The sequence below is a fragment of the Papio anubis genome, chromosome 14 (genome assembly GCF_008728515.1).
Source record: "Papio anubis isolate 15944 chromosome 14, Panubis1.0, whole genome shotgun sequence".
NCBI classification, from domain to species: domain Eukaryota; kingdom Metazoa; phylum Chordata; class Mammalia; order Primates; family Cercopithecidae; genus Papio; species Papio anubis.
The window spans coordinates 68,728,955-68,755,900 of NC_044989.1; the positions used below are offsets into that span (position 1 = coordinate 68,728,955).

At 42.0% G+C, this 26,946-nt stretch overlaps 1 protein-coding gene across 1 annotated transcript in view; it reads left to right on the forward strand.

The window, feature by feature from the left end:
- The first annotated feature begins 452 nt into the window (after window positions 1–452).
- The window catches only part of PLEK (pleckstrin), a 34,449-nt gene continuing 7,955 nt past the window's right edge, over window positions 453–26,946 (forward strand). Inside the window, exons 1-6 of the mRNA XM_003908751.4 lie at window positions 453–1,434; window positions 16,530–16,685; window positions 16,924–17,105; window positions 19,735–19,826; window positions 23,566–23,750; window positions 25,459–25,563. Coding sequence (XP_003908800.1) covers window positions 1,393–1,434; window positions 16,530–16,685; window positions 16,924–17,105; window positions 19,735–19,826; window positions 23,566–23,750; window positions 25,459–25,563 — 762 coding nt within the window. The 5' untranslated portion in view covers window positions 453–1,392. The remainder of the gene's footprint in view (window positions 1,435–16,529; window positions 16,686–16,923; window positions 17,106–19,734; window positions 19,827–23,565; window positions 23,751–25,458; window positions 25,564–26,946) is intronic.

Here is a 26,946-nt window from a genome sequence, read left to right on the forward strand (position 1 = left end):
ACTTGCTTCAGTATGACCTCATCTTAACTAATTATATCTACAATATATCTACCCTGTTTCCAAACAAGGATGCATTCTGAAGTGCTAAGGGTTAGGACTTCTTTTTTGGGAGATCTAATCCAATCTATGACAAAAAATGTTATATAAATTGTGCAGAAAAGAATTCTACAGCCAAGTCAGTTTGGGAAACACCATTATAGGATTCTTTGCTATAGTACTTTGGCGGGGTGAGGGTCTTTAGTTTGTTCATCGTTTAGAGGAGTTGCCAACCTGGGATTATTATGTACAGTTTCTCAAAAACCTGTTTGATGATGAACTTCTTTTTACAGGCTGATTGTGGGATCAGCAGTCAATGTGGAACACCTGTTCGCATGCCTAACGCGAGGCAGTGGCACCCTAGCACGTCCCTCCCTGGTCTTCTGCTTTCCCCTGTGACCTGCAGCGTCAACTTGGGACAACTTTTCTTCTCTGAGCCTGTGTTTCCTTATCTCTAAGAAAAGGAAAATAATATACTTTCCCTATGGGTTTCACGTGTGGACTCATTTTTGTTGTTGTTTGTTTTGAGACGGAGTCTTGCTCTGTCGCCCAAGCTGGAGTGCAGTGGCACGATCTCGGCTCACTGCAACCTCTGCCTCCCAGGTTCAAGTGATTCTCCTGCCTCAGCCTCCCGAGTAGCTGGGACTACAGGCGCAAACCACCATGCCTGGCTAATTTTTATGTTTTTAGTAGAGACAAGGTTTCACCATGTTGGCCAGGCTGGTCTTGAACTCCTGATTCCAAGTGATCCATCTGCCTTGGCCTCCCAAAGTGCTGGGAATACAGGCGTGAGCTACCATGCCCGGCCTATGTGCAGACTAATGTAGTTTTAAGTAAGTAGGCTGAGAAACACTTGATACAGGGCTTGGCATAGAGAGAAGTAGGCATTCATTTAGTAGTTAACTTTGTTATGCTAACCAGATGGTTCTGAATTTCTTGGCATTTTTATTAAGCATTTCCAGGATCTCAAGACTAATCCCTAATCAGGACAATTTCCCCCAACAAGTTTTTCTTATTCATCTTCCTCTTCCTTTCATCACTTCTTTTTCTCTTTAAAAGAGTGAGTTTCTGTATAGTACTAAGAATTTCCCTTAGGTAAATATTCAACCCAATTGTGGTTTTAATAAGTCTCCAGGATTAGCAAGGAATGGGTAGTTTACTCTGCAGTTCCTTATTCTGATCTTCCACCCCAGTGAGGGGAAGAGGATGTGATCATGCGACCGCCAGCAGAAGGGAAATTGTGAAAGCGACCCACTGTAGAAAAGGCAGCCCACAGCCACCTCAGTATGCAGAGGAAGCCCAGCTGCTGAGAGGAGGTGCCGGAGAGTGACCTTTGCATCTGCCTGTCCAGCCAGCATGGAACCAAAGCGGATCAGAGAGGGCTACCTTGTGAAGAGGGTGAGCAGAGGTGCCACTTACCAGGGTGTCAGTGGACACGGACTGGGGAGGCTTGGGTCCAGCGCCATGGGCTACCTGCTCATTTAAGAGTGTTTCCTGCTCAACCAGTTGGGTTGAAATAGGGGAGCATGGTAGCACATAGAATGTTGGAGTGGGGTTAGGGGAGCGGGGATACTCATCCAGCCCCGGCTTCCTTCCAGTTTGATTTTATGGGTCTGAGAATTCCAGATGGCAGGGCCTGGAAGGTGGGGGTCTAAGTTAACTCCCTCCAGATTTAGAATATCCTTTTTAAGAGGTGCACAGATGTGTTCTGTCAGAAGATATACTCCTCTTCTGTAGAGGTTACTTGGAGAGACTATCCATTTTTTATTTAAATCCCACTTCCCCTCAGTTCTTTTTTTGGGAGGGAAGGGAGAAAAAGTGATTAAAGAGTTAATATAATGATAGAGTAATTACAGCTTGTTTATTGGGCCGTCTTCTTGGAATTGACGGGTAAAAAATCTTTAGCTTTTTAAAATTGGGCTGAAATCTCTTTACTCACAATTCTTAGTAAATTTGCATAATGTGGCATCGAGGTGGGAGATGCACCATTTTAAAGATTAGTGTACTGAAAAAGGCTTAGCCTCCCTGGCATGCATCAGGAAAATTGAATTTTCTTAGTGTTGGTCTTTCTTCAGATGCTGAGTGTGTGCTGTGTGGTTGTGAAAGCTCCCTGGGATGTGAATTCACACATAGACTTGGCGTCCTGTGGGCAACGCCTATGTACACAGATATGCTCACAGTAACCTTAATGAGTGGATTGTTTCAGAAATGAGCTGAATGTAGTGCCTTCCTTCAGGTGCTTAGCTTTTTAATTGAATGAACAGCGAATGTGTGAGTCTATTTTAGGCTATTCATTTGTTTCATGTTTTAGCCTACAATGTTCTACCTGTGAGGAGGGTTAAATAGCACACATTGCTGCCTGCTTCCATTTTGACTTCAGGCTGGAGGGACCCTAGGTCATCTGGCCTAGTTCCTTCATTTGCAGAAGAGGAGACAGACCCTGAAGGCTTGGCGATTGCCCCAAGTCACATGGCTATGACAGTTGTGACCAGCCACTCCTCTGATGCTTAGGTTTCTGATTCATGGCACTGAACTTTGTTCATTACTCTAGCATTTTCTTAAAGCAAATTTATTCCAACTTAGGATTTGTGGTGTATTTGTGATGGTGAGAGCTGAGTTGGTACTGGAGAATAAGTGGGTCCTCAGCTGCTAATCTCTCTAGCCAGCTGTACTTTGAAACATCCTTTGGAAAAGACACACATATACATAGAGATGTAAAAGATTCCTTGCAATAGGCACCAATAATAATTGGTGAGACCTAGTAATAATTCATGTTGACTTACTCCTTTCCTGATCACTTGTGCTAGTATCCTGAGAAGAGCAAGTGAATGGAAACATTTCTGCAAGTTTTTGTTTGTTTGTTAAACAATTAAAAACATCTTGCAATGAAAATTGCTGTTATAAAGTTTGTATGCTCATATTTTAATCTCCCTAAATTACAAAAATATGAAGACTAAATTTCTAATAAGTGAAGCTGTCTCACTAAAAAATGGGGATGGTAGAGTCAGGGTTGTCAAGCACATGGATTTAAATTAATAAATAGTTATTAATTAGTGAGAGTAGTTCTCTTAGATTGTAAAAGCCAATCTAGAAAATGGGCCTGGAATTAAATAGCGAAATTTTGTATTGATAGTTTTACAATTTATATCTTCCATAATTTTCATGTTTACAAGTTACATCTTCCATAATTACTGCATTTTTCTCTGGAACCTTTTGAACACTCTCTGATATAATGCATTAAGAGTCTCTTTTTTTTTTTATTCTAAAACTTTTATTTTAGGTTCAGGGGTATCTGTGCAGGCTTGTTATATAGGTAAACTCCTGTGACAGGCATTTGTTGTACAGATTATTTTGTTACCCAAGCACTAAGCTTAGTATCCAATAGTTATTTTTTCTGATCCTCTCCCTTCTCTAACCCTCCACTCTTACATAGCCCCCAGCATCTCATTTGATATTTTTAAGAAATGTTTGGTTCAGAAATATTCCCTTTGTCAGCTGTAGAACTAAACCTAAAGACAGAATTTCCCAAGAAGATATTGAAGTTCTTAACTTCTGTAGACATTAAGTTTCCTTCAGTTACCTCATGTGTGGGTTAAAAACTGTATATGTCAGGAATCTGACACATAATTGGTGTACACAAGCTGCATGAGACACTGATTATTTGTATCAGCATCAATATACACTTCAGTAGGTGGTGGGGCCCCTCCTAGATTTAATGGGGTCATGTACTGGTTCCTGGGTTGGTTGCCAAATTAATTATGAAGGAAGGGCCATAAAAATCTTTGAAAAGGCTCTTAGAAGCCTTGGCTATGGTTTTTGATGTTAAAGCATGAAAAATAATAATAGCGAATATTCCTTCATTCACCTTTTTCTCTTATGCAGTTCAAGATACCTGGGTAGTAACAGAGAACATCTTTGTCCTGTGTCTTGTTTTATGAAATAATTTTATTGCAGATAAGATGTTTTGGGTGGAAAAAATATAGCATTAGGAAATGCTGGTGCAGGAATTTTGTCAAGTTAGAAATCTTGGGGTCAATAGCATTAACTGTAAAATGTTTCTGCTTTTCTTCTGTGCAAGATAACTGTTGACATTTCACAATCCAGGTTTCCTCTTTTGCCTCCTGAATAAGATCTCCAAATAAAGACAGTGGTTAAGAGGGGGAGGGAAAATACACGATTCTGTCATTTTCCAGCTTTTTCATTCCAAGTAATACCCATGTCTCTTTGCCTCAGACTCTTTCAATTTACTTTTTTTGTTTTAAAAAAGAGCCCTTCTAGCCAACCATGGAGCAGCAAGCTGCTATACAAACATGACTTCATTTAATCCTAACTACCCTCTGTGATCCTCATCTTACAGACAAGAGGCTCACAGAGAATAAGTGACTCGCCCACAGTCAAACATGTGGCAAGAGGATGACCTAGGATTCAAACCCAGGCCTGCCTAACAGCAAAGCCTACCATCTCATTAATCCCAGGCAGCATTCTGAAAGGCAGCTTACCCTGGCCCACAGAAGAAAGGTCAGATGAACTCACTAGAGCCAGAGCGAGGCATGAACAAATTGTTTTGTGGGCAAGATTGGGCTTAATAACCTCAGCCTCCCTTTCTCTCTGTTTAGGAGGTTTCTTTCTGGCCAATAAACATGTTTGGAAGGTCCTCGAATACTTGCTACTGAATTAGATATGTTCATCATCATAACTGGAAAAAAATGAGAGAGGAGCAAATTATATGCTCTGCATAACCTAGACTCCTCCAAGTCATGTCTCAAACCAGCCTCGTTCCTAGAGGTTTATGGAGCAAGCTGTTGTTGCCAGGACAACCAAGCTCACAAGCACTTGGTGCAGCGGCACTGACTCAGAAAGTGGCTGAGGGATCTGGATGTCCTTTGAGGCTGGGAGAAAGCAGAGGAATCAGGGTGATGGGAAAGGGAAGGGCAAGCGGCAGGGACAGGAAAGGAAAGGGCTGAAGAAAGTTGTGGTAGAAGTGGAAGAGAGCAGGAGAGTCAGGGTCCTGGCCCAGAAGTTCTTTCCTGCATCTACCTTGTCTTATAGGCAGGATGAAATAATCTCAAGCGATTTGCACCTACTGATTCATCATTGTAATAGCTAATGCATGTGGTGTTTACCCTGAAGCAGGAAGAGTTCCAAGCATTTCATGCCTTAATGCATTTATATAGCATACTTATGACAACTCAACAAAATAGGGACAATTATTATCCTTACTTAACAGATAAGGAGATTGAGGTACAGAGAGGCAAAGGACCTTGTCCAAAGTCACACAGTTAATAAGTGGGAGAGCTGGTTTGCAGTCCAGCAGTGTGGCCCCAGCATTATGCAGAACCTAACCACTTTCTATGTGGCCCTCATGGGCTCGTATTGTAGTGACATTCTTTTCCAAAGCACTGTCACGATGATGAGGGGTACCCAGGGGAACCTTATGCCAGAGCGACTCCACAGTGTTGCCTACAAAACTGTACTATTTTATTTTATTTTATTTTATTTTGAGACGGAGTTTCGCTCTTATTGCCCAGGCTGGAGTGCAATGGTGAGATCTCAGTTCACCGCAACCTCCTCCCCCAAAACCATACTCTTACCTGTCTCTGTGGTTGCCATTTTTCAAATGTATACTGCGTGCTGGCCACTGTGGTGAATGCTTTGTATATATTATCTCATTTAATCTTCACAACAATAGGAAGCAGGTACTTTGTTACTTTCATTTTACAGATGAGGAGACTAATGCTTGGAAAAATTAAGTAACTTGCCTAAGATTACAGAGCCTGGAAGAGGCAAAGTTGAGATCTGAACTTGGATCTAAGGCTCCAGAAATCATGCTGCTAAGCACTCTCGGTGCCATTTCTGTATTGCTTATTTAATATGTTTTCACTGATAAATTTTCCAACCTGGAAGAGTTCACTTATGTAAAAAATACGCTACTGAATAGACTAGTTCCTTTGCCTTCAGTGAGTTTATATAGGCACAACACAACCATTTGTTTGGGGTGCTATGTCAGTGATTTGATGGATCAGATTGGAAAATTAGATGATGTGATTTGTGTTGTAGCCAACATAAGGGCTTAATTGAATGCAACATCAACTTAAAATAACATGTCCCATGGGTGTGCAAGAATAGCTAATAGTAACTGACAGTTCTGCTTTAGATATGTAGTTTTGATCACAGTGTAATTTTCCTTTGAATTCCAGCCATACATCAGTATGTGAAAAGAGAAATTTGAGGGAAAGGGAAAGTTAAAAGAGATGTTTTCACTTTGTAAGGAGTGTCTGAGAGGGGTTCTAAACACAAATATCCGATTGCCCCAACCCTCAGCCATTGGTTGTGGCTTCTTTCTGTGATGCTGGGTGTACACAGGAAGGCACACTTCAATTTGTGCATTCATCACACTGACCTGGAGGTCACTGTCTCCCATGTGAGATTGTGAACTATTTGAGAGCCGAGACAGGGTCTTGTTTATTTTTGTTTGTATTTTTATTTTATTTATTTATGTATTTTGAGACAGAGTCTTGCTCTGTAGTCCAGGTTGGAGTGCAATGGTGCAATCTTGCCTCACTGTATCCTCCACCTCCAGGGTTCAAGTGATTCTCTTACCTCAGCCTCCTGAGTAGCTGGGACTATAGGCATGTGCCACCATGCCCGGCTAATTTTTATATTTTTAGAAGAGATGGGGTTTCACCATGTTGGCCAGGCTGGTCTTGAACTCTTGACCTCAAGTGATCCACCCACCTTGGCCTCCCAAAGTGCTAGGATTACAGGTGTGAGTCACTGCACCTGGAGTTGCTTAATTTTACACCCCAACAACCAGGCCAGTGTTGAAAGCATAAGAGCCATTCTATCATTATTTGTTGAATGAACATGTCCCAGATAAAGAAATTTGCCTAAAATAGACTTCATAGAGACCAAAGTAACTTCTTAAGTCTTAAGAAAAGTAATTTCAATGGGGGTAGTCAGTTTTAGATGATCATGTAGAATATATTTCAAGGATGTATTATTATTTTTTGGCTTTTAAGCAAACCCAAGGATTGGCAGGGACACCTGGAAATAGAAGAATAAAGGGGGAAAAGAGGGACAAAAGGTACCTTGGAATAGATGTGTAGGATCTCAGGGTAGAAGGAGATGTTACAGATTTAATCCAACTTCTCATCTGTGGCTTGCATTTCTTTTATTCATCTGTTAAGAAGCACGCTTGAATACTTCTCTTGTTAGAGAACTCACTAATTAAATTTTCTCCCTTAAGTTATGCAGAAAACTGTTTTCCTGAAACCTCCACCTGCTGGGACTTCAAAATTATCCAGGCGTTCACACCTGCTCTACCTGTTCCTTTATGGACTAAAACCTAGTCAGTTTTTCCAACAGTTAGAGAGATGATACCATCTTGGTGTTCTGCTTTGAACAGGCTCTGGTTTCTCTGCAGCTTTGAGGTCCCTTGAACTCAGTGTAGGTCTCCAGGGGCATCTGATAAGCATAGAACTGTAAGGAATAGGTACCATTTAACAAGTGATTACCATATGCCAATTATTGATTTAAGCAATTTACATGGATTGTTTTCATCTCCCAACAACGTTAAGAAGTAGATATCATCATATCTGCTTGCCAGATGGAGAAAATGAGGTTTAAAAACTTGCTCAAGGGCCGCATTACTAGAAAGTGGCAGAGTTGGGATTTGAGCCTGAGCCATCCAGCTCCAGACCCCATGGTCACGTGCAGGCTATGCTTTGTTTAAAGACAGAATTATCATTTTCCTTGCTTTCGATCTTACACTTCTATTTATACAACCACAATGAGTTTAGATTTTTTTTGACAGCCCACATCAAACTACTGACTCATAGAGCTCCTTTTTTTCCCACATGCTCATTTCCCACACCTTATAAGTCTTTAAAAAATATTATTAAAGACTATATCTTATTTAATTTCAATTTGCATTTCTTTGATTGCTGTTGAAGCAATCAATTATATTTTACTGGACCCAGGTATTTGTTCGTTTGAGAATGGCTTATTTATATTATTTGCCCATTTAAAAAATTGGAAGTGCTTTTATATTTCTTACTGGTTCTAAGGAGTTTAAAAATTTAAGGATATTAATTTTTAATCATATGATGATACAAATATCTATGCATTTTCATTTCCTTTTCAGTAGTTGCAGTTTTTTAAATATAGAGAAGTTCATTTTTTTTTTTTTTTTCTTGAGACGAAGTCTCACTCTATTGCCCAGGCTGGAGTGCAGTGGTGTGATCTAGGCTCACCCCGATCTCCACCTCCTGGGTTCAAGTGATTCTCCTGCCTCAGCCTCCCAAGTAGCTGGGACTATAGGTGTGTACCACCACACCCAGCTACTTCCTGTATATTTTTAGTAGAGACTGGCTTTCACCATGTTGGCCAGGCTGGTCTCAAACTCCTGGCCTCAAGTGATCCACCCACCTCAGCCTCTTAAAGTGCTGGGATTACAGGCATGAGTCACTGCGCCCAGCCGAGTTTATTTTTAATATGGTTAAATCTCCCATTCTTTATGATTTCTTCTTTTGGTGTCATGCAATGTCAGACTCTTAGGTGCTAAATTATACCAGTCCCATGATGATGAACAACTATTTACCAGAAAACTTTAAATCTGACTCAGCATCCCATTGTAGAGATGCACAGGTTTTGGCATATAATGGGTGAAAACACACATATGCTACACACACACACACACACACACACAGCATATGGATATCTCTATCTCTATCTTTGTCTATATCTATATCTGTATCTATATCTCCATTAAAGTGAAATAACTAGCTAAGTGGTCTACAGAAATCGATTCAGATTCCAGAATGACTCAATGTTATGCAAGAACCAAAATGAAAATGACATCTGAGGGGAAGGGAAAGAGCATAAAACTGAGAATCAGGAGACCTGGATTCTACATTAACTGGTCAGATGTACTAGGTCAATCACTTAACATTAATTGGTCAGATGTACTAGGCCAATCACTTAACTGGGCCTCCACTTTTTTTTTATCAATATGGTGACAGTGTTGGTAGATGATCCTAAATTCCTCTATCATTTGGACATTCCATAATCACACTTCCAGGTTTGCCCTTGGGTGAGCATCAAGTGGGTTGGGGCCAGAAAAGGGAAAATTTAGGGATGGTCAGGGAGAGGTGCTGCCAGGTTACCCGAGTGAGAAACTGGTAGCTGCAGTAGTGGTGAAGAGGAGAGAGAAACTTCCTCAAACTCCATCATCCTGACCTCAATCAGCACTATCAGGCGTGGAAGAATGTTTAAGCTTTATAAGTGGTCAGATTTCTCTTGTTTCATAAAGTATCGGCCTCTTCATTGTGCGTAATGACCCTGAATCCCAAACAACACATCCTCCTCAGAGTCAGACCCCTGAGGCTGCACTTGGATTAGAAAAGCACAGACTCATTTTGGACAGTTGACTCTGGAAGCTTTGTCTACTGAAGGAATGCAATGCTGGCTTATCGCTGCTGATGCATCCCAATTTCAAGGTCAAAAGCCCTGAGTGATGATGGCAGTTAATAATCTCAGCTAGTCCTGAGGTTGAATATTAAATATTAGGTTTAAAAGGGATTTTGGCAATCATCTAGTGCAACTTTTCATTTCTAGCTCTGAGAACATGTCTTTCTTTTCTTGTTTCCAGGCATTTTAAAAATTTTTTATTAAGTAGATTTGTCTATCCATTTCCCTAAAAGTATATTCTAAATTTTAATACATAGCAGAGTCATATGCTATTCATTCATTTAATAATTTTCCCAAATTATTTAAAAAAGTAAAACCCACAGAAAACTGAGGAAACTAGTACCATTATTCATATACCCTTGGCCTAGATTAATCAATTGATAATGGATGGGCGCATTTGCTTTGTCTCTCCCTATCTCTGTATTTTTATGTAAATATACACACCTATCATTTTAGGTTGAGATAGTTGAGAGTAATTTGCAGACATCATGCTATGCTACGTCACCCCAAAATGCTTCAACATACGTCTTCTAAGAAAAAGGACATTTTCCTATATAATCACAATGCCATTATGACACCTGAGAAATTTATTACTGATAAAATGCCATTATCTAATACACTTTTTACATTCAAATGATGCCAGATCACTCAATAATATTCTGCATAGCGACTTTGAAAAGAATCCACAATTCAATCAAGGACAATTCATTGCATGAATATGCTGTTTTTCTAGTGATTAAGTGAGAGAAGTAACTAATGTGGAATAGTTTCCTTCTATAGAAGCAACTTGAAGGGTGGTGTTACTATAATCACTGTATACCCCTCCATGGAGTTAATTAACAGGACCTGGAGTTAACAACTTTGTTTTTTAATTGAAGGGTAACTTACATACAATAAGGTACACAAAGTGTGTCATAATTTTTTACATACCTATACCTCATGTAAACGACACACAGATAAAGATGGAGACATTTCTAATATGCCATAAAGTTCCATTGTTCCTTTCCTAGTCTATACTCCCATCCTCGGTAACCATTACTGTAACATTTTCTCATAAGCTATGCCTGTTGTTGAACTTCATGTGAATGCAATCATACTCTGAGTACATGTTTTGCCTGTTTGCTTTTCACTCAACATCTATGATATTTATTTATAATATTCCAGGTACTAGCGGTTCATTTTTTAAAAATTGCTAAGTTTTTTTCCATAGTATACATTTACTGTGTTAATAATGGGTTCATATATTATATTATACAGTTTACTTATTCATTCTGTTGATGGGCATTTGGGTTAGTCTTTGTTTCTGGCTATGATGAATAAAGGTGTCATGAACATTCTTGCATGTCACCTTTGTGGCAATATGCATTCATTTCTCTCAGATCTTTGCTCAGGAGTGAAATTGCTGGTGCAAAGGACATATATGTGTTTAGCTTTAGTATAAAACCACCAGATATTTTTTCTGAATTGGATGTGATATTCTGCACTCCTGCCAGCTATATTTGGGACTTCCAGTTATTCTACCTCCTTGTCAAGTCTTATTTTTCTCTGTCTTTTAAAATGTTAGGTACTCCAGCAGGTGCGTACAGGTATCTCATTGTGATTTGAATCTGCATTTTCCTGATAAATAATGATGTTGAACAGCTTTTCATAAGTTTTGGATGTTTTCTTTACCAAAGTGCCTCCTTGATAATTTTTGCCCATTTAAAAATAGGGTTGTTTGTATTTTTCTTATTGATTTGCAGGAGCTCTTTGTATTCTAAGATATGTTTCCTTCAGATGCAAAACAGAAAGACATTTGACTGGAATTATTTCATGTGTTGGCACAGTGTCTGATCTTGCTCATTTTTAAAAGGGGAAATAATCCAGTGTTGGTCTGGAATAGTTATTCTGCCCAGGCAGAAAAGAGATAGGGTATTTTAATTTAGAAAATTATTTTAGTAACTAGAGCAAAGGAAATGTTTGGACAAGCAAAGTGATAGTCCCACAAGTATTTATCTTTGCATAAATAGTCTTCCTTTTGGGCAACTAGACCTTTATATAGAGGCCCTTTGTATTTTGAGATAAGCAGTAGGGTCTCTTGGGAACTGGATGATAATTCTATTTTGTGGTAGTCATGACAGGGTGACACCATGGGTTAAAGAATAGGCCTTTGCCAAAATTCTCCCAAAATATAGACCAGAAATAGAGACTTCCCTGTTTTAATCAGAATGGTCAATTTATTGCTAAAGGGGCATGAACCCAAACTGAAAACATTTTCATTAAGGATTTTCTTAGGGGCTACATTGATGTGGAGATCCTCATTCTGGCATTATAGACCTTTTGCAAGTGATTTTCATACGACTAAGGCATGCCTGCCCACAAGGCTGCTGTCTGAGTTTCTTTTTGGCATTCATATTCAGATAAAATCTGATTAGCCCAAGAGATGGAAGCAACTGCAGGGTGCATGCCACCACTTATGGCTGCTTTGCCCATGGGAGACATGGCTGTTGGATCACGACACTTTTCCACTGAGTCCAGCCTCAAGCATCCACTACTACTCAGTCTGAATTGACAATTGAGATAGACTCTGCTTGCCACTCTTGAGTTGAACTGAACTCAATGGACAGGTTTGGGAGCAGAAAACAAACCACAGAAAGCCATCCTGAAATGCACCAGATGGAAAGTAGAGATCCATGAGGAGCTTATGGTCGACTGTCAATGTATATACATTTTATCTTAATTTTTAAAAAAATTCCGGTAGAATGACAGTCCTCCTCTCCCCTGAAGGCATCTTTCCTGCACAGCCTTGTTGTGCAAATGTGAACCACCTGCCTCCACACTGGCCAAAGCTGAGCTACATATTGTCCTGCAGAGGTCTATAGGATCATTTTAGGAAATATTGTCAGACTTATTGTGTCTATTCTTATGTTAATCATATCATTATGCCTTCTTTATTCAGTCCTATCTATTAATTAATACATAACGTGATCTTATTTTTTATTTTTAAGCTTTTTTAATTTTTAAAATGTAAATTTTTCTGGGTGCATAGTAGGTATATATATTTTTACGGTACATGAGATGTTTTGATACCGGCATGCAATGCGTCATAATCACATTATGGAGAATGCAGTATCCATCCCCACTAAGCATTTATCCTTTGTATTACTAACAATCCAATTACCCTCTTTTAGTTATTTTAAAATGTGCAATTAAGTTGGCAATAGTCACACTGTTGTGTTATGAAATCGTAGGTCTCATTTATTCTTTCTGTTGGCTTGTTTTTGATACCCATTAACCATCCACACTTCCCCTCAACTCCTCTACTTCCCTTCCTGGCCTCTGGTAACCATGCTTCTACTCTCTGTGTCCATGAGTTCAGTTGTTTTGATTTTTAGATCCCACAGATAAGTGAGAACATGTGATGTCTGTCTTTTTGTGCCTGGCTTATTTCACTCAACATAATGATCTTTGGGTCCATCCATGCTGTTGCAAATGACAGGATCTCATTCTTTTTTATGGCTAAGTAGCACTCCATTGTGTATATGTACTACACTTTCTTTACCCATTCATCTGTTGAGGAACACTTAGGTTGCTTCCAAATCTTATCTATTGTGAACAGTGCTGCAACCAACATGGGAGTGCAGATATCTCTTCCATATACTGATTTCCTTTCTTCTCAGGATATACCCCCCAGTGAGATTGCCGGGTCAAATAGTAGTTTTGTTTTTAGTTTTTTGAGGAACCTCCAAACTGTTCTTCGTAGTGGTTTTACTAATTTACATTCCCACTGACAGTGTACAAGTATTGCCTTTTCTCCACATCCTCGTCAACATTTCTTATTGCCTGTCTTTTGGTTAAAAGCCATTTTAACTGAGATAAGCTAATATCTCGTTGTAGTTTTGATTTGCATTTCTCTGATGATCAGTGATGATGAACACTTTTTCATATGCCCATTTGCCATTTGTATGTCTGCTTTTGCCCATGTTTTGAATGGATTATTAGAGTTTTTTCCTCTAGAGTTGTTTGAGCCCCTGATATATTCTGGCTATCAATCGTTTGTCAGATGGGTAGTTTGCAAATATTTTCTGTCATTCTGTGAGTTATCTCTTCACTTTCTTTTTTTTTTTTTTTTGAGGCGGAGTCTGGCTCTCTTGCCTAGGCTGGAGTGCAGTGGCCGGATCTCAGCTCACTGCAAGCTCCGCCTCCTGGGTTCACGCCATTCTCCTGCCTCAGCTTCCCGAGTACCTGGGACTACAGGCGCCCGCCACCTCGCCCAGCTAGTTTTTTGTATTTTTTAGTAGAGACGGGGTTTCACTGTGTTAGCCAGGATGGTCTCTATCTCCTGACCTTGTGATCCGCCCGTCTCGGCCTCCCAAAGTGCTGGGATTACAGGCTTGAGCCACCGCGCCCGGCATCTCTTCACTTTCTTGACTGTTTCCTTTGCTGTGCAAAAACTTTTTACCTTGATGTGATCCTATTTGCTTATTTTTGCTTTGGTTGTCTGTGCTTGTAGGGTATTGCTCAAGAAATTTTTGGCCAGACCAATGTCTTGTAGATTTTCCCCAATATTTTCTTATGGTCATAATGTGATTTTAATTACAACCATTCATTCCACAAATTATTGATTGAACACCTGGCAATATTATGGTGAAGTAAGTTCTTGCCCTCCTGGAACATATAGTTGGGTGGCAATAGTTGACAGAGTGATTTTACACACTTTATATATAAAACATATGTATACATATGTATTTAAAAATATATATAGTATAATGCATATGTACATTGTTCACATATAAGCATATCACATGCATTATATACTTATATATATATTTTATACATGATCTAAATCTAATACTTATTTTGCTTTAAGATGGAATTATTGTCTCCTTCTTAGAAAATAAAAAAACTATGGCTCAGAAATACTAAACATTTTACCCAAAGACATGTATAATTAATAAGTGATTGACATGAGGCTCAAATGTGGTTCAAGGTTTGACCCCAAATCATAGCATACATTGAAGCATCCTAAATACTTCAAGCATCATTGTATGACTTGTCATACAATAACGGAGGAGGCCTGCAAGTCTGAGGCAGGCTGGATTATTCACAACCCCAAACCTTATTCCACCAGAAGAGAAAGCAAAGGGAGGTGTGTTTCCTCACAAATACATTCATGCAGATCCTCAGAGCCTTCAGCTTTCCCATTCATTACTCCACATGGCAACTGGCTAAATATTTTTGACTCTTCCTCATTGGGATGATAGTGATACCAGTTCATTATCATTTTTCTGGAAATAGGGAGGATGAAGGAGCAGCTGTTTATTGTGTTGGAAACTCAAAGCATGGAAGACATTCATACATGGCCATCTGTGAAGATATTTAATAATACAACCTCTCATTTGTAGAGCACATTTGAACTTATAAAGTCTTATCCAAATTATTTCATTTCATATGTGCTAGAAATCTCGGAGGTAGTCATTCTTATCATTTTAGTGCTGGGAACTGAGCCTTAGAGAGGGCAAGTGGCTTACACAAGTGTGGGCAGTAAGAAAGCAATAGAGCCAGCTGGGCGTGGTGGTTCACACCTGTAATCCCAGCACTCTGAGAGGCCGAGGCAGAAGCATCACTTGAGATCAGGAGTTCAAGACCAGCCTGGCCAACATGGTGAAACCTTGTCTCTACTAAAAAAAAAACCACAAATGTTAGCTGAGTGTGGTTGTGCATACCTGTACTCCCAGCTACCTGGGAGGCCGAGGTGGGAGAATCGCTTGAACCCGAGAGGCAGAGGTTGCAGTGAGCTGAGATTGTGCAATTGCACTCCAGCCTGGGTGACACAGAGAGGACATGTCTCAATAAAATAAAATAAAATAAAATAAAATAACAGAGAGACAGAGAGAGAGATAGTACTTGAGCTAGATCATCTAAGATTCAACCAGCCATCTCAGCAGTGTTGCCAGAGCTTATAAGTGAAGGCAGATTTGGGGTAAAACCAGCTTTTATTTTTACCTGTCTTCAGTGAGTCAGATTAGTTGGTTTGCAGGCCATATTTTGAAAACCACTAGGCTTTAGGATATTTAATTCTTTCTCCAATTCTGACTAACCCTCCCAAGAATTGAAATGTTCTAAAACCCTTAAAAATAAAACCCTTCCAACCAAACACCAATAATTATCATTTTTGTGATTTTTCTCCTCAAAGTAGGCAGTTAAACATGTAAAAATACATGATATCGTTCAAAAAAAGAACTATACTCTAAGATCATGTGTAAGATGTAGTTTCAGAAGCAAGATCTGCCGGCAGTTCTTACACATAGCGGGGGTGAGAATGTTACTATGAGGTGGCTCTTTTGTGGTTCTTAATGGTGTGAACCAGGCATGAAAAGGAAGGTGCAGGGGAAATCATAGCAGGAAAGGGTTTGGTTGGGGATGAAGTAGACAATAAGGAGGACTGGTTGCTCTTTTCAATGAAATGTGATAGCTGCTAGCATTTGGCAGTTTGGGAAATGATCTTCTTTTGTATTATTTTAATGAACATCCCCTGTGTGCTCAGTATCATCAGCTAAGGAAAGTACCTGATAGTGCAATTGCCACGGAGAAGGAAAGATCACCATACTGAAGACAATTGAAGAACTATATGAGGAAGTATATAACCAAGTTCCAGGACGTGTGGCACATTCAGTGAGAAAAGCGGGAGGCGCCCCTGAGATCAGGGTCGGTCTGTGCAGTTTGGGAAGCCTCATCCATGAGGTGGCTAAGCTGAGCCCTGAAGGATGGGGAGAGGTTAGGCAAGGGGAGAAAGAGGAGATGGCAGAGTTGGGAAGGAGTATTCCAGAGAGCAGGGTCAGCTTGGGCAAAGAACTGGGAGTAGAAATGAGAATGGCTCCCCAAGAAGCCACTGATTTCAGAGGATTTGTGGTGAAGGAACAGAGATGATGTCACAAAACATTTTAAAAACCAACTGCAAGTAAATATAGAATCTTTCCTGTTAGGAAGAAAATACAGTTTGCAAAGAGCCCTGCCCATCTCAGCTATTTTGGTTGTCATTACAGGGGAGCGTGTTCAATACGTGGAAACCCATGTGGGTTGTACTGTTAGAAGATGGAATTGAATTCTATAAGAAGAAAAGTGACAACAGCCCCAAAGGAATGATCCCGCTGAAAGGGAGCACTCTGACTAGCCCTTGTCAGGACTTTGGCAAAAGGATGGTGAGTTGACATCAAGAGCTGCCGTGAACCCCTGGTCAGGCACTCACCTTTTGGTGCAAGCATCGCCTACAATGTGGGTGGTGCCCTTGGGCTGGTCCCTCTCACCACCACCCACACCCCACCCTGGCATTTGGGTTTCTCTTGACCAGAACAGTTTTAGGCCAATGGCCTCTGCTTCATGAGGGGCCCCAAGCCCTTGAAATAAGTCATTCCTAATGGGACATGTTTTGATTTTCAGTTTGTGTTTAAGATCACTACGACCAAACAGCAGGACCACTTCTTCCAGGCAGCCTTCCTGGAGGAGAGAGACGCCTGGGTTCGGGATATCAAGAAGGCCATTAAATGCATTGAAGGAGGCCAGAAGTTTGCCAGGAAATCTACCAGGAGGTCCATTCGACTGCCAGAAACCATTGACTTAGGGTGATTTTCTGTGTTTACTTCTCTTTACCCGTTCCTTCTGATAGACACAAACATAGCAGATCCCGCTCCAAGGCTTGCTCTGGCCGCCTCTGATGTTGTATCCACTCTGCCAGGTCAATACTAGTACTTGGTGTATTAAAATGTTTACCTGGGTCTGAAGGAGTGATCCAAGGCCTACCAGCTGAGGAGAGGAGGCTAATGGAGTACAAATTCCCTCACACTGGGTATGAGAGAGAGAGAGAGAGAGAGAGAGAGAGAGAGAGAGAGAGAGAGAGAGAGAGAAACATAATCATTGCATTTATAAAGTAGCCGTAATAAGTCAGTCTTGAAATGAAGCTTTAGGATCTTCAGGTAGAAAGGAAAAGGCAGGGGCTATGCATCCAAGCAAGCAAGGTTTCAAGTTCAAGTTCACGCATTTACACACTCAGGAAGGGCCAGCCAGGGTAAACACCCATCCTGGTGGAAGCCATTTATGCCCTGACCTGGTTTAATGGCCTCTGATGTTGGCTGACTTGGAATTGCAGGTGATAGTTGTAGCCTAAAGGTGGTCAGAGGCCACCAGGAAGATCTAGCCCCTGACAGAGGTTGGGAATGGGATTTCTTCCTTCCTGGATATCTCACATCTTTGTCACATGAGCCCCTTTCTTTAGGAATCCTTTTCTTCTAGGTGGTTTTGCTTTTCTGTTGAGCATTCCCTGAAACAGGAGACCTGTCAGGAAGAATTCCATGCTGGCTGCTTAAAATGTCCAACAAGAATTTTGTTTTTATGGAGGGCGGGGTGGGGAGAGGCACTGAGAGGAGCCTAAAGACACCCTTTCTGCACTTCTGCATGACGAACACAAGACTTGGCATGGCACAGGAGTTTGACAGAGTTTGTGAACTGAGCTGAGTGAGACTCAGCAGCCCCCCTCACCACAAAAGCTTTTTGGCAAAGAGCTCCAAGGAGGCACCCAGTATAGCTGCAGCTGCTGACGGGGGCCATCGAGTGACCACAGTCCTGGCCAGGGCTGTCAGAACTAAGTGGGAAAAATGCTGGGACTACAGGGAGCCACAGGCTACACGGAAGGGGCCTTCTGTTTTGTTGCTTAGAACTTCTCTCGTTAGGCTATCTTTGATGTATTACTTCAAGGACAAAAACGAGAACTTCTCACCGTTTTGCCTTATATCTCATCATTTTAAAGATAAGACATGCTTAGTGGAAGCATTCACTTTCTTAAAGGCAAATGTCTACCATAGATGGTCCCTTGAAGAGCATTAAAGAATTGGGATATGAGGTGAAGGGGTGGCCTGCCCCTCTACACCTGTGGGCATTTCTTGTTAGGTGGAACGAGAGACTTGAGAAAAGAAATGAGACACGGAGACAAAGTATAGAGAAAGAAAAAGTGGGCCCAGGGGACCAGCGCTCAGCATACAGAGGACCCACTCCGCACCGGTCTCTGAGTTCCCTCAGTATTTATTGATCATTATCTTTCCCATCTTAGAAAGAGGGAAGTGGCAGGATAATAGGATCATCGTAGGGAGAAGGTCAGCAGTAAGACATATGAATAAAGATCTCTGGACATGAATAAGTTTAAGGAAAAGTGCTGTGCCTTGATATGCATATGCAAACATCTCCATAAACCTTTTTAGTGCACAAAGAGCAGCATTGCCGCTAGCAAGTCCCACCTTCAGCCCTAAGACGTTTTTCTCCTTTCTCAGTAAACAGAACATACAATCGGGTTTTACACCGAGATGTTCCATTGCCCAGGGATGGGCAGGAGACAGATGCTTTTCTCTATCTCAACTGCCAAGAGGCCTTCTTTCCTCTTGTACTAGTCCTCCTCAGCACAGACCCTTCACGGGTGTCAGGCTGGGGGACGATCAGGTCTTTCCCTTCCCATGAGGCCATATTTCAGACTATCACATGGGGAGAAACCTTGGACAATACCTAGCTTTCCTAGGCAGAGGTCCCTGCGACCTTTGGCAGTGTACGTGTCCCTGGGTACTTGAGATTAAGAGAATGGTGATGACTTTTCACAAGCATACTACCTTCAGGCACTTGTTTAACAAAGCACACCCTGCATAGCCCAAAATCCCTTAAACCTTGAGTCACCACAGCATATGTCTCTTTCAAGGACAAGGTTGAGGGTAGGGTCACAGATTAACAGCATCTCAAATACAGAACAAAATGGAGTCTCTTATGTCTACTTCTTTCTGTATAGACACAGTAACAGTCTGATCTCTCTTTCTTTTCCCCACATGAGGATTGTGGGACATTAAAGATCTAGAATGTGTAGAAAATGGACCCTGAGAACCTTTCATCTTTGACCTCTAAATTGGGGCAACTTTCCATCCCAGGCGCCAATAATTAAATCAACAAAGAGCTGAATGAATTTAAGAGAATTTAGGAGACGTTAAGTACCTCCTAGCATTGCTAAACACTGTGCAGGCTACAGAGTCCTGCAGATATGAATGCTGCCCCTCCACTATTTATGATCTGATGGAGGGAGACTAAGCTCGGGGGATACCTGGGGATGGGGAGCTTGTGTTCACCTCCCAGACAGAACTTACCATTCTGAAATGTTCCCCACTCATCCAACTGGGTTTTCTTTTCTTTCTTTCTTCTTTTTTTTTTTTAATCTCTGTGCAGTGCCTTATATTTGTCCATGAAAGACACTGAAAAAGGAATAAAAGAACTGAATCTAGAGAAGGACAAGAAGATTTTTAATCACTGCTTCACAGGTAAAAGCACTTGCGGGCCTGAAATAGGGCAACTGGGAAGGCAATATGGAGTCCTCCTTTGGCCTCGTCTGTGAGGTGGGGGTATGAGGTATGGGGGTTGGAAGGGGTCCCAGAATGCAGCCTGGTGAGCCTGAGAATGAAGCTCCTGCAGAGTGAAAATAGAAAGTTGTTGTTCAAGCTAACGATTTTGTTCAAGCTTTATTTGTTCAAGTTAACATTTGTTCAAGCTAACGTTCCAATCAAAGGATTTTTTTTTCTCAATAAATGGCATTATGTTGAGGCTTACTAAAAATAGACACAGAATTGGATAAGATGCAACCCTTACTACGATAAACAGGGATTAAAGCATACAATGTAAGTTGTAAATGACAATATTAGGGCTATCAGAGGCTGCACAGGGTCAGGTATTAGGTGCTGTGAGTTTAGGTAGTATGGTGTAGTGGTTAAAAACATGTCCTTTAGAGCCAGACTACCTGGGTTCAAATCCTGGCTCTGCAACTTACTAGTTACAAAACCTTGGCTCAATGACTTAGCCTCTCTGTGCTTCACTTTCTCTGTCTATTTAGTGGGGATAATCACAGTGCACCTACCTCACAGGCTTGCCATTATGTGTGTAGAGCAGTTCCTGGCACACACTCAGTGCTATATGGTGCAAGCTCAAGTGGTTATTGTGTTTTAAGGGGTCACATGTCTGTACAACCAATTCCAGGGGTTCAGAAAAAGAGAAAGAGCTCAGGGGTTGATGGGATGAATAGGATGTGGCACCCAAATTTGACCCTGAAAGATGGGTAGAATTTCATTAAATACTTTTGAAAGGATTTTTGATGAGGTGGCAGGGCAGAGGATGGGCAGAGGATGGTGAGGACAAAGTTATGAGACAGACATGTGCGGAATATGCATCTAGAAAAAGAAACTGACCAGCCTAGTAGGGCTGATGGTTCATCAGGGGGAGCAAAATGGGATGTATAATTTGGTACTAAGTTTGTCAGATACCAGGCTTGGCTTTCTTATGGTGACAAGAGAGATCAAAGGAAGAAAACTCTGAGCTGATACAGCAAATGTGGAATCTAAGAGGATGTGCCGTCAACAGATAATCCATGAAATTGGTCCAGGTCAGGATTGGCAAGGCTAAGGAGAAAAGGCTATGATCAGTCCTCCGGGGGAATGAGCCTCAGAGTTAAGGCAGCAGCCCATGAGCATCAGACAAGGCAGGGCTGAGATTTGGGATCAAGACACCAAGCTGTGGGTGGTGGTATGAGAAAGTGACAAGAGCAAGGCAAGGTCCTAACTCTAGCAGGACCGAGGTCACTGCAACCACCTTGGGCAAAGGGAACAGGAGGGGATCTCAGTGTCACCTCGGGCACACAATCCAGGTCAGATTGATTTCCTGTGTAATGTGTTACTGAGTCCCAGAGTATTGGGTGGCTTCTTCTCCTCCTCCTTCTCCTTCTCCTTCTCCTTCTCTTCCTTCCTCTTCCTCTTCTTTTTCTTTCTTCTTCTTCTTCCTCTTCCTCTTCTTTTTTTTTTGAGGCGGAGTTTCACTTTTGTTGTTCAGGCTGGTGTGCAGTGGCGCAATCTTGGCTCACTGCAACCTCTGCTGCCCAAGTTCAAGCGTGATTCTTGTGCCTCAGCCTCCTGAATAGCGGGATTACAGATGTGCACCACATCTGTAATTTTTGTGGCTAATTTTTGTATTTTTAGTAGAGATGGAGTTTCACCATGTTGGCCAGACTGGTCTCAAACTCGCAACCTCTGGTGATCTGCCCTCCTTGGCCTCTGAAAGTGGCCTGTAATCCCTAAGATTCCAGGTGGGCTAGTACCTCTTAAACCCCTCTTGTTGAAGATCAGGGTGGATTCTGGACATTTCTATGGGTGGAGCCTTCATGGGGGAGTCAGGTGGCCTCGGCTGGGAGATGAAGGCTGCAGCAGAGCCTGGGACCCAGCAGTGCTGACACGTGATGGGAGACCTTAAATGTCCGACGACTGGGAGACTAGACCAAACTTATCTTTCAGGCTTCAGCATGCCTCACCAAGTGGGCATGGATGCAAGGGTTGGAACACTTAAAAGTGACAGCCCAGGGTAGTTGTGACTTTGGTCTAAGATCACTCAAATTCCCTGAGCCTTAGTTTTCTCATCCTTAAAATGAGGACTGCACTTACTGCCCTGCCTCTTTACAGGCTGCTATGAAGATAGAAAGAAGAAATGCAGTGTCACTTAGTTTATCCTTGTACAGAAAGAAAAGTGAGCAAAAGCCTTTCATATATGAAATTCACGGAAGGCTCGCTATCCAACTGCTGTCACTCCTGTTCTGAGGGCGGCATCCCTACTGCTTTTGCCTGGATGACAGGACAGGCAGGCTGTCATGCTGACTCCCTTGTTGGCTACATTTGTAAGGAACACACTGCTTTTTATTTTTTAGTTTTTAAATTGACACATAATGGTACATGTTTATGGGGCACAATTATGTTCTGATACACATATACATTGTGCAATGATCAAATCATGGTAATTAGTGTATCCATCACCTCAAATATTTATCGTTTTTTTGTTGTAAGAACAAACATGCTGTTTTTAATAGAAAGCTTCATTGTAAACTGCTAATAATCCAAAGTATGGGTCAATTTCATTTTCTTCTCTTTGCAATCATCTCTTGAGGCAGAAGGTTGCTTAAATGATTTCTCAAGGTCCCTGCTAGACTCTGCAAAGGCATGACAATCAGTGCAGGTGATGTCATCAAATTTTAATTTAGGACATATAGCCATCACATTATTTCCTATTTAAAAACTTGCAATGATTTCCCATTAGTCAAATTTCTTACTGTGCCATCAAAGCTCTCCCCACCCACCCTTCACCTCCCTCCTCCTCTTGTTTCCTTTTGCCTTCTTTCCACCAACTCCTCCCCTGCCCCGTGGGGCTGCTTTGTGCCTGAGTGCATCTGTTCACACTGCTGCCCCCTCAGCCTGTGTTGGTTCCTCTGCATCCTGCCTCACATGCTTGGCAAACGCCTACTCATGTTTTAAGCCTCTGCCCAGTGTCACTTCCTGTATGAATCTTTTCCTGATGGTGCATGCACAACCCTCTTCTCTCACCTCCTCCACCTCTTTCACACCTTCAGATTAGACCCAGTAGTCTCACAACTGACTTATAGCAGAGTACTTGTTACAAGACTTATTTATTACACCCATCATGCCCTTTTACAGTCCTTGAGGGAATTTCTCCAACATCCAGTAGAGCACCTAGCATCTAGTAGGTACTCAGTAAATGTTTGTCCATTAATGGGATAAGTGAGTGGGTTAGTAAAACCCATTTCCTTGATGCATGTGTTGCTTTTTTTTTTTGACAAAGACTTTTTTATTTTTTTATTTTTAAAGTTATTATATTTTGAGATGGAGTCTTGTTATGTTGCCTGGGCTGGTCTTGAACTCCTGGGCTCAAGTGATCCTCCTGCCTCAACTTCCAGAGTAGCTGGGACAACAGGTGTGCCACCATACCTGGTCGTGTGTTTCTTCTTAAGCAGCATGTAGATGTTCTTAAAAATCCTTTACAAAGTTTTGTTTGTTTGTTTGTTTGTTTCTAGTGGGTATCTATCCCACTGATTTTGTTTTCTCTTTCTTGAAATAACAGGGGAGACAAGACAAGTCAGACCTGTGGGTGCGCTGGAGTCAGTTCAGGGGTGATTGTCAGGGGCTTGTTCTTCCGTAAGGAAGAGTTAACCTTCCCTGTGCTTGTCCCATGTAGGTAACTGCGTCATTGATTGGCTAGTATCCAACCAGTCTGTTAGGAATCGCCAGGAAGGCCTCATGATCGCTTCATCACTGCTCAATGAGGGGTATCTGCAGCCTGCTGGAGACATGTCCAAGAGTGCAGTGGATGGAACTGCTGAAAACCCTTTCCTGGACAACCCTGATGCCTTCTACTACTTTGTAAGAAAAGCTCCCCATCTCTTCTTCCTGTAAGGGAGGCTGCCCTGAGCAGATTCTAGATTGATTTCAGGTCGTAGACGTCTACAGAGCGCTGTTAGGCAGCGGGTAGGGACGTCAGCCAGGAAGAACAAGGGAATACCTGAAGTTTCCAGGCCCATTTAGAGCTTCTGTTATACCAGCATTTCCCAACTCAACAGCTGCCCTCTCCACAACACTCGCCCTGTCCAAGTGAATTTGTTATTATAAAAGGATACTACTGTTTACTTGAAAAAAAAAATTTTAATGGATATTTTAAAGTTTATTATTTCCTATCTATTTATTTATTTATTTTTTTTAGACATAGTCTTACTCTGTCACCCAGGCTGGAGTGCAGTGGTGTCATCTCGGCTCACTGCAACCTCCAACTCCCGGGTTCCAGCGATTCTCCTGTCTCAGCTTCCCGAGTAGCTAGGATTACAGGCATGCACCATCACACCCAGCTAATTTTCCTATTTTTAGTAAAGACAGGGTTTCACCATGTTGGCCAGGCTGGTCTCGAACTCCTGACCTCAAGTGATCCACCCGCCTCTGCCTCCCAACTATCTATTCTTATTCTAAGCAGTAATTCATTTATAAAACTGTCTTAGACCCTAGTCCATGGCAAGCATTCTCTAAGACAAGAAGATACAGCCATATAGACAAGCATGCTGGGGGGACAGGCAAAAATCCCACCCTCCTGCAACTTCCTTTCCAGAGGGGAAGCTATAAATCACAGGTTTGATGTGTTAGGTGCATTGTTCCAAATGTACATTAAAACATGTGACTCTTAATTCAAAATGTGTCCATAGATGTCACTTCCTGCAGTCATCTTGTGTACCTCCCACAGTATGCTTACCCAGGATTGGGAAACACTGTATTATACAATGTCAACCTATTCTTAGGCCACCTGAGAAATTCAGCAATGGTGGATTTCTTGGGGGATTTTGGCAGTTTTGTTTCTATTTTGGATCAGAGCACAGAAGTTAGGAAGTTGCCTAAGAGAACCATCCTTCTTATAAACATGAAGTGAACACCCTAGAGAGTTTCATTTCACTTCAGGGGAAGTTCCACAGTCTGTTTCTGTTTTTTTTTCTTCAGTCCTTTGATCTGGCCATTTATAGCCATTTCAATGCAGGATTCTAAAAATACCCATCACAGTGGCTCCTCTTCCTCGGTCTGATTCATCATCCACTTTTGCTGAGCAAGTCCCAATTCCCTCATAACCTCAGGGGAAGAGGCTGGACACGTGCTTTCACTTTTCTCCAAGAGGGGCCTCAGTGGCTAATGTTGAGCTGGTGATAGTATTGTGAATGAGAAATTAGCCTGTCCTGCTTTCAAGGATGTGACTGTGATATCCCAAGAGAAGGAAGGCTTTGAAGGCAGACATGTGCCTGGTTAGGAAGATGGAGCTAAAGTTAGCACACAGCTTGGGAAACCCTCCAGAATAACAGGATATTGACAAAATCACACCTGAGTGGAGGCAAGAAAGGAACAACCCCTGAGACAAGTAAAAGGAGCAGGAGAAACTCGCTTATCAAGGACCTTTGCAGTTCAGATTGGGATGTACACAGGAAGGGAGGAAAATGAGGAGGCTGCCCTCATGGCTGGAGGGGAGGGGGAAATAGAGATGGCACAAGTCGCAATGTGCCAAAGACTGGCGACGTCAGCTTGCTGTTTGATTTCCCAACAGCCAGACAGTGGGTTCTTCTGTGAAGAGAATTCCAGTGATGACGACGTGATTCTGAAAGAAGAATTCAGAGGGGTCATCATCAAGCAGGGATGTTTACTGAAGCAGGTGAGTGGCCACCACTGCTCCCGTCTAGCCTTCTCCCTTTACAAGGTCCTTTTTGTTTCTAAGTTACCCAGTGACTTTTGGTTTGTTTGGTTAATAGTCAAGCAGAAAATGAAACTCATGGAGTGAAAGACGGATGAGTAGCTCTGTAGATATGAAAGTGGCTTTAGGTCAGGAAGATTGAGTTTGACAGGGCAGAAGATGTCCCTGCAAGTAGGAAAATGCCTCTTTTATCCATATCATAGTGAAAAAAAGATGTTTCAAGAAAAATATGGCCGGAGGAGATAAATTGTCTAAGAGATGGCATCCAAAAGACAAAGCTGTCCCATGGTAAAAGTACTTCCATTTTACCTGTCCCTCCTCCCTTCAAAACAACCAGGAAAACAGGAACAGGCCACGCCCAGAAGAGGAACAGAGTACACCACTGAGAGCAAAGAAGAGTCATTCCAGTCTGTGGGTAGGGCATGGCAAGACCGAAACCTGGGCGTGCAGAGGCCAGTTCACAGGAACAGCAGGCAAAAGTCAAATGCAGATTGAGGGCATGAACAGAGTCCTGGGGGGATGTCCAGGTGTCCAAAGGTACAGGCCACCATCAGTCTTGGAGGCAAGGGCTGGAGAGTGCTGAGGAGCCCCAGTCGGTTACCAGGTGCCAGAGCCTATGATGCCAAGAGGTAAGAGATAGGGGCCGAGATGACTGAGGAAGCCAGGGCCAGCACCTGGTGGAGGAAGTCGCAGGAAGACATGGGAATATTCAGGGGGAAGCTAGTTGATACTAGTACAAGGCATCTTAGAGGCCAAGGCTGCTTTGCAGGACCAAGGTCTTGCCTTCCTGGCTGCACTGTGAGCTGCCTTAAAAGCGCTGCTCAGTATATAATGGAGAGAATCGGTTACCATCAGGAGATTTCCACGTACTGTCTATAGGCTCCATGGGACTGGGGGATTTGATTTACTTCATGTTAGGATCCTGAATGTCCATCTTAGTGATTAATGGAATGGGCAAGGAGGGAAGAACCAGAGAAGAGCCCATATTTACATTTATAAAGAGGGACTCTGGGCTGGGCTAGCTGAAAGGAGGTATAGGTATGGATTTTGAGTTTCACTGGGGGAAGTGGGACATTCGAATGGAAAAATTACCTTCACATCAGGTTTTAAGAGAACAGTATCCTAAGAAATATATGGCAAGGATTTATAAAGAATTCATGGACTATTGTAATATTTTTGATGACGGTGACCAGCGGGCTAGATTAAAGGAAAGGCATGGGGCAGGGCCAGCCTTACACCGGGAAGGCTCGGGCAGTTGCCCATGGACAGTTTGCCTGCTGTTGCTTTCTCGTTGGTTCTGACAAACATTCCTATGTTCCTGGTTCTTTGACTGCAGGTGCTGGA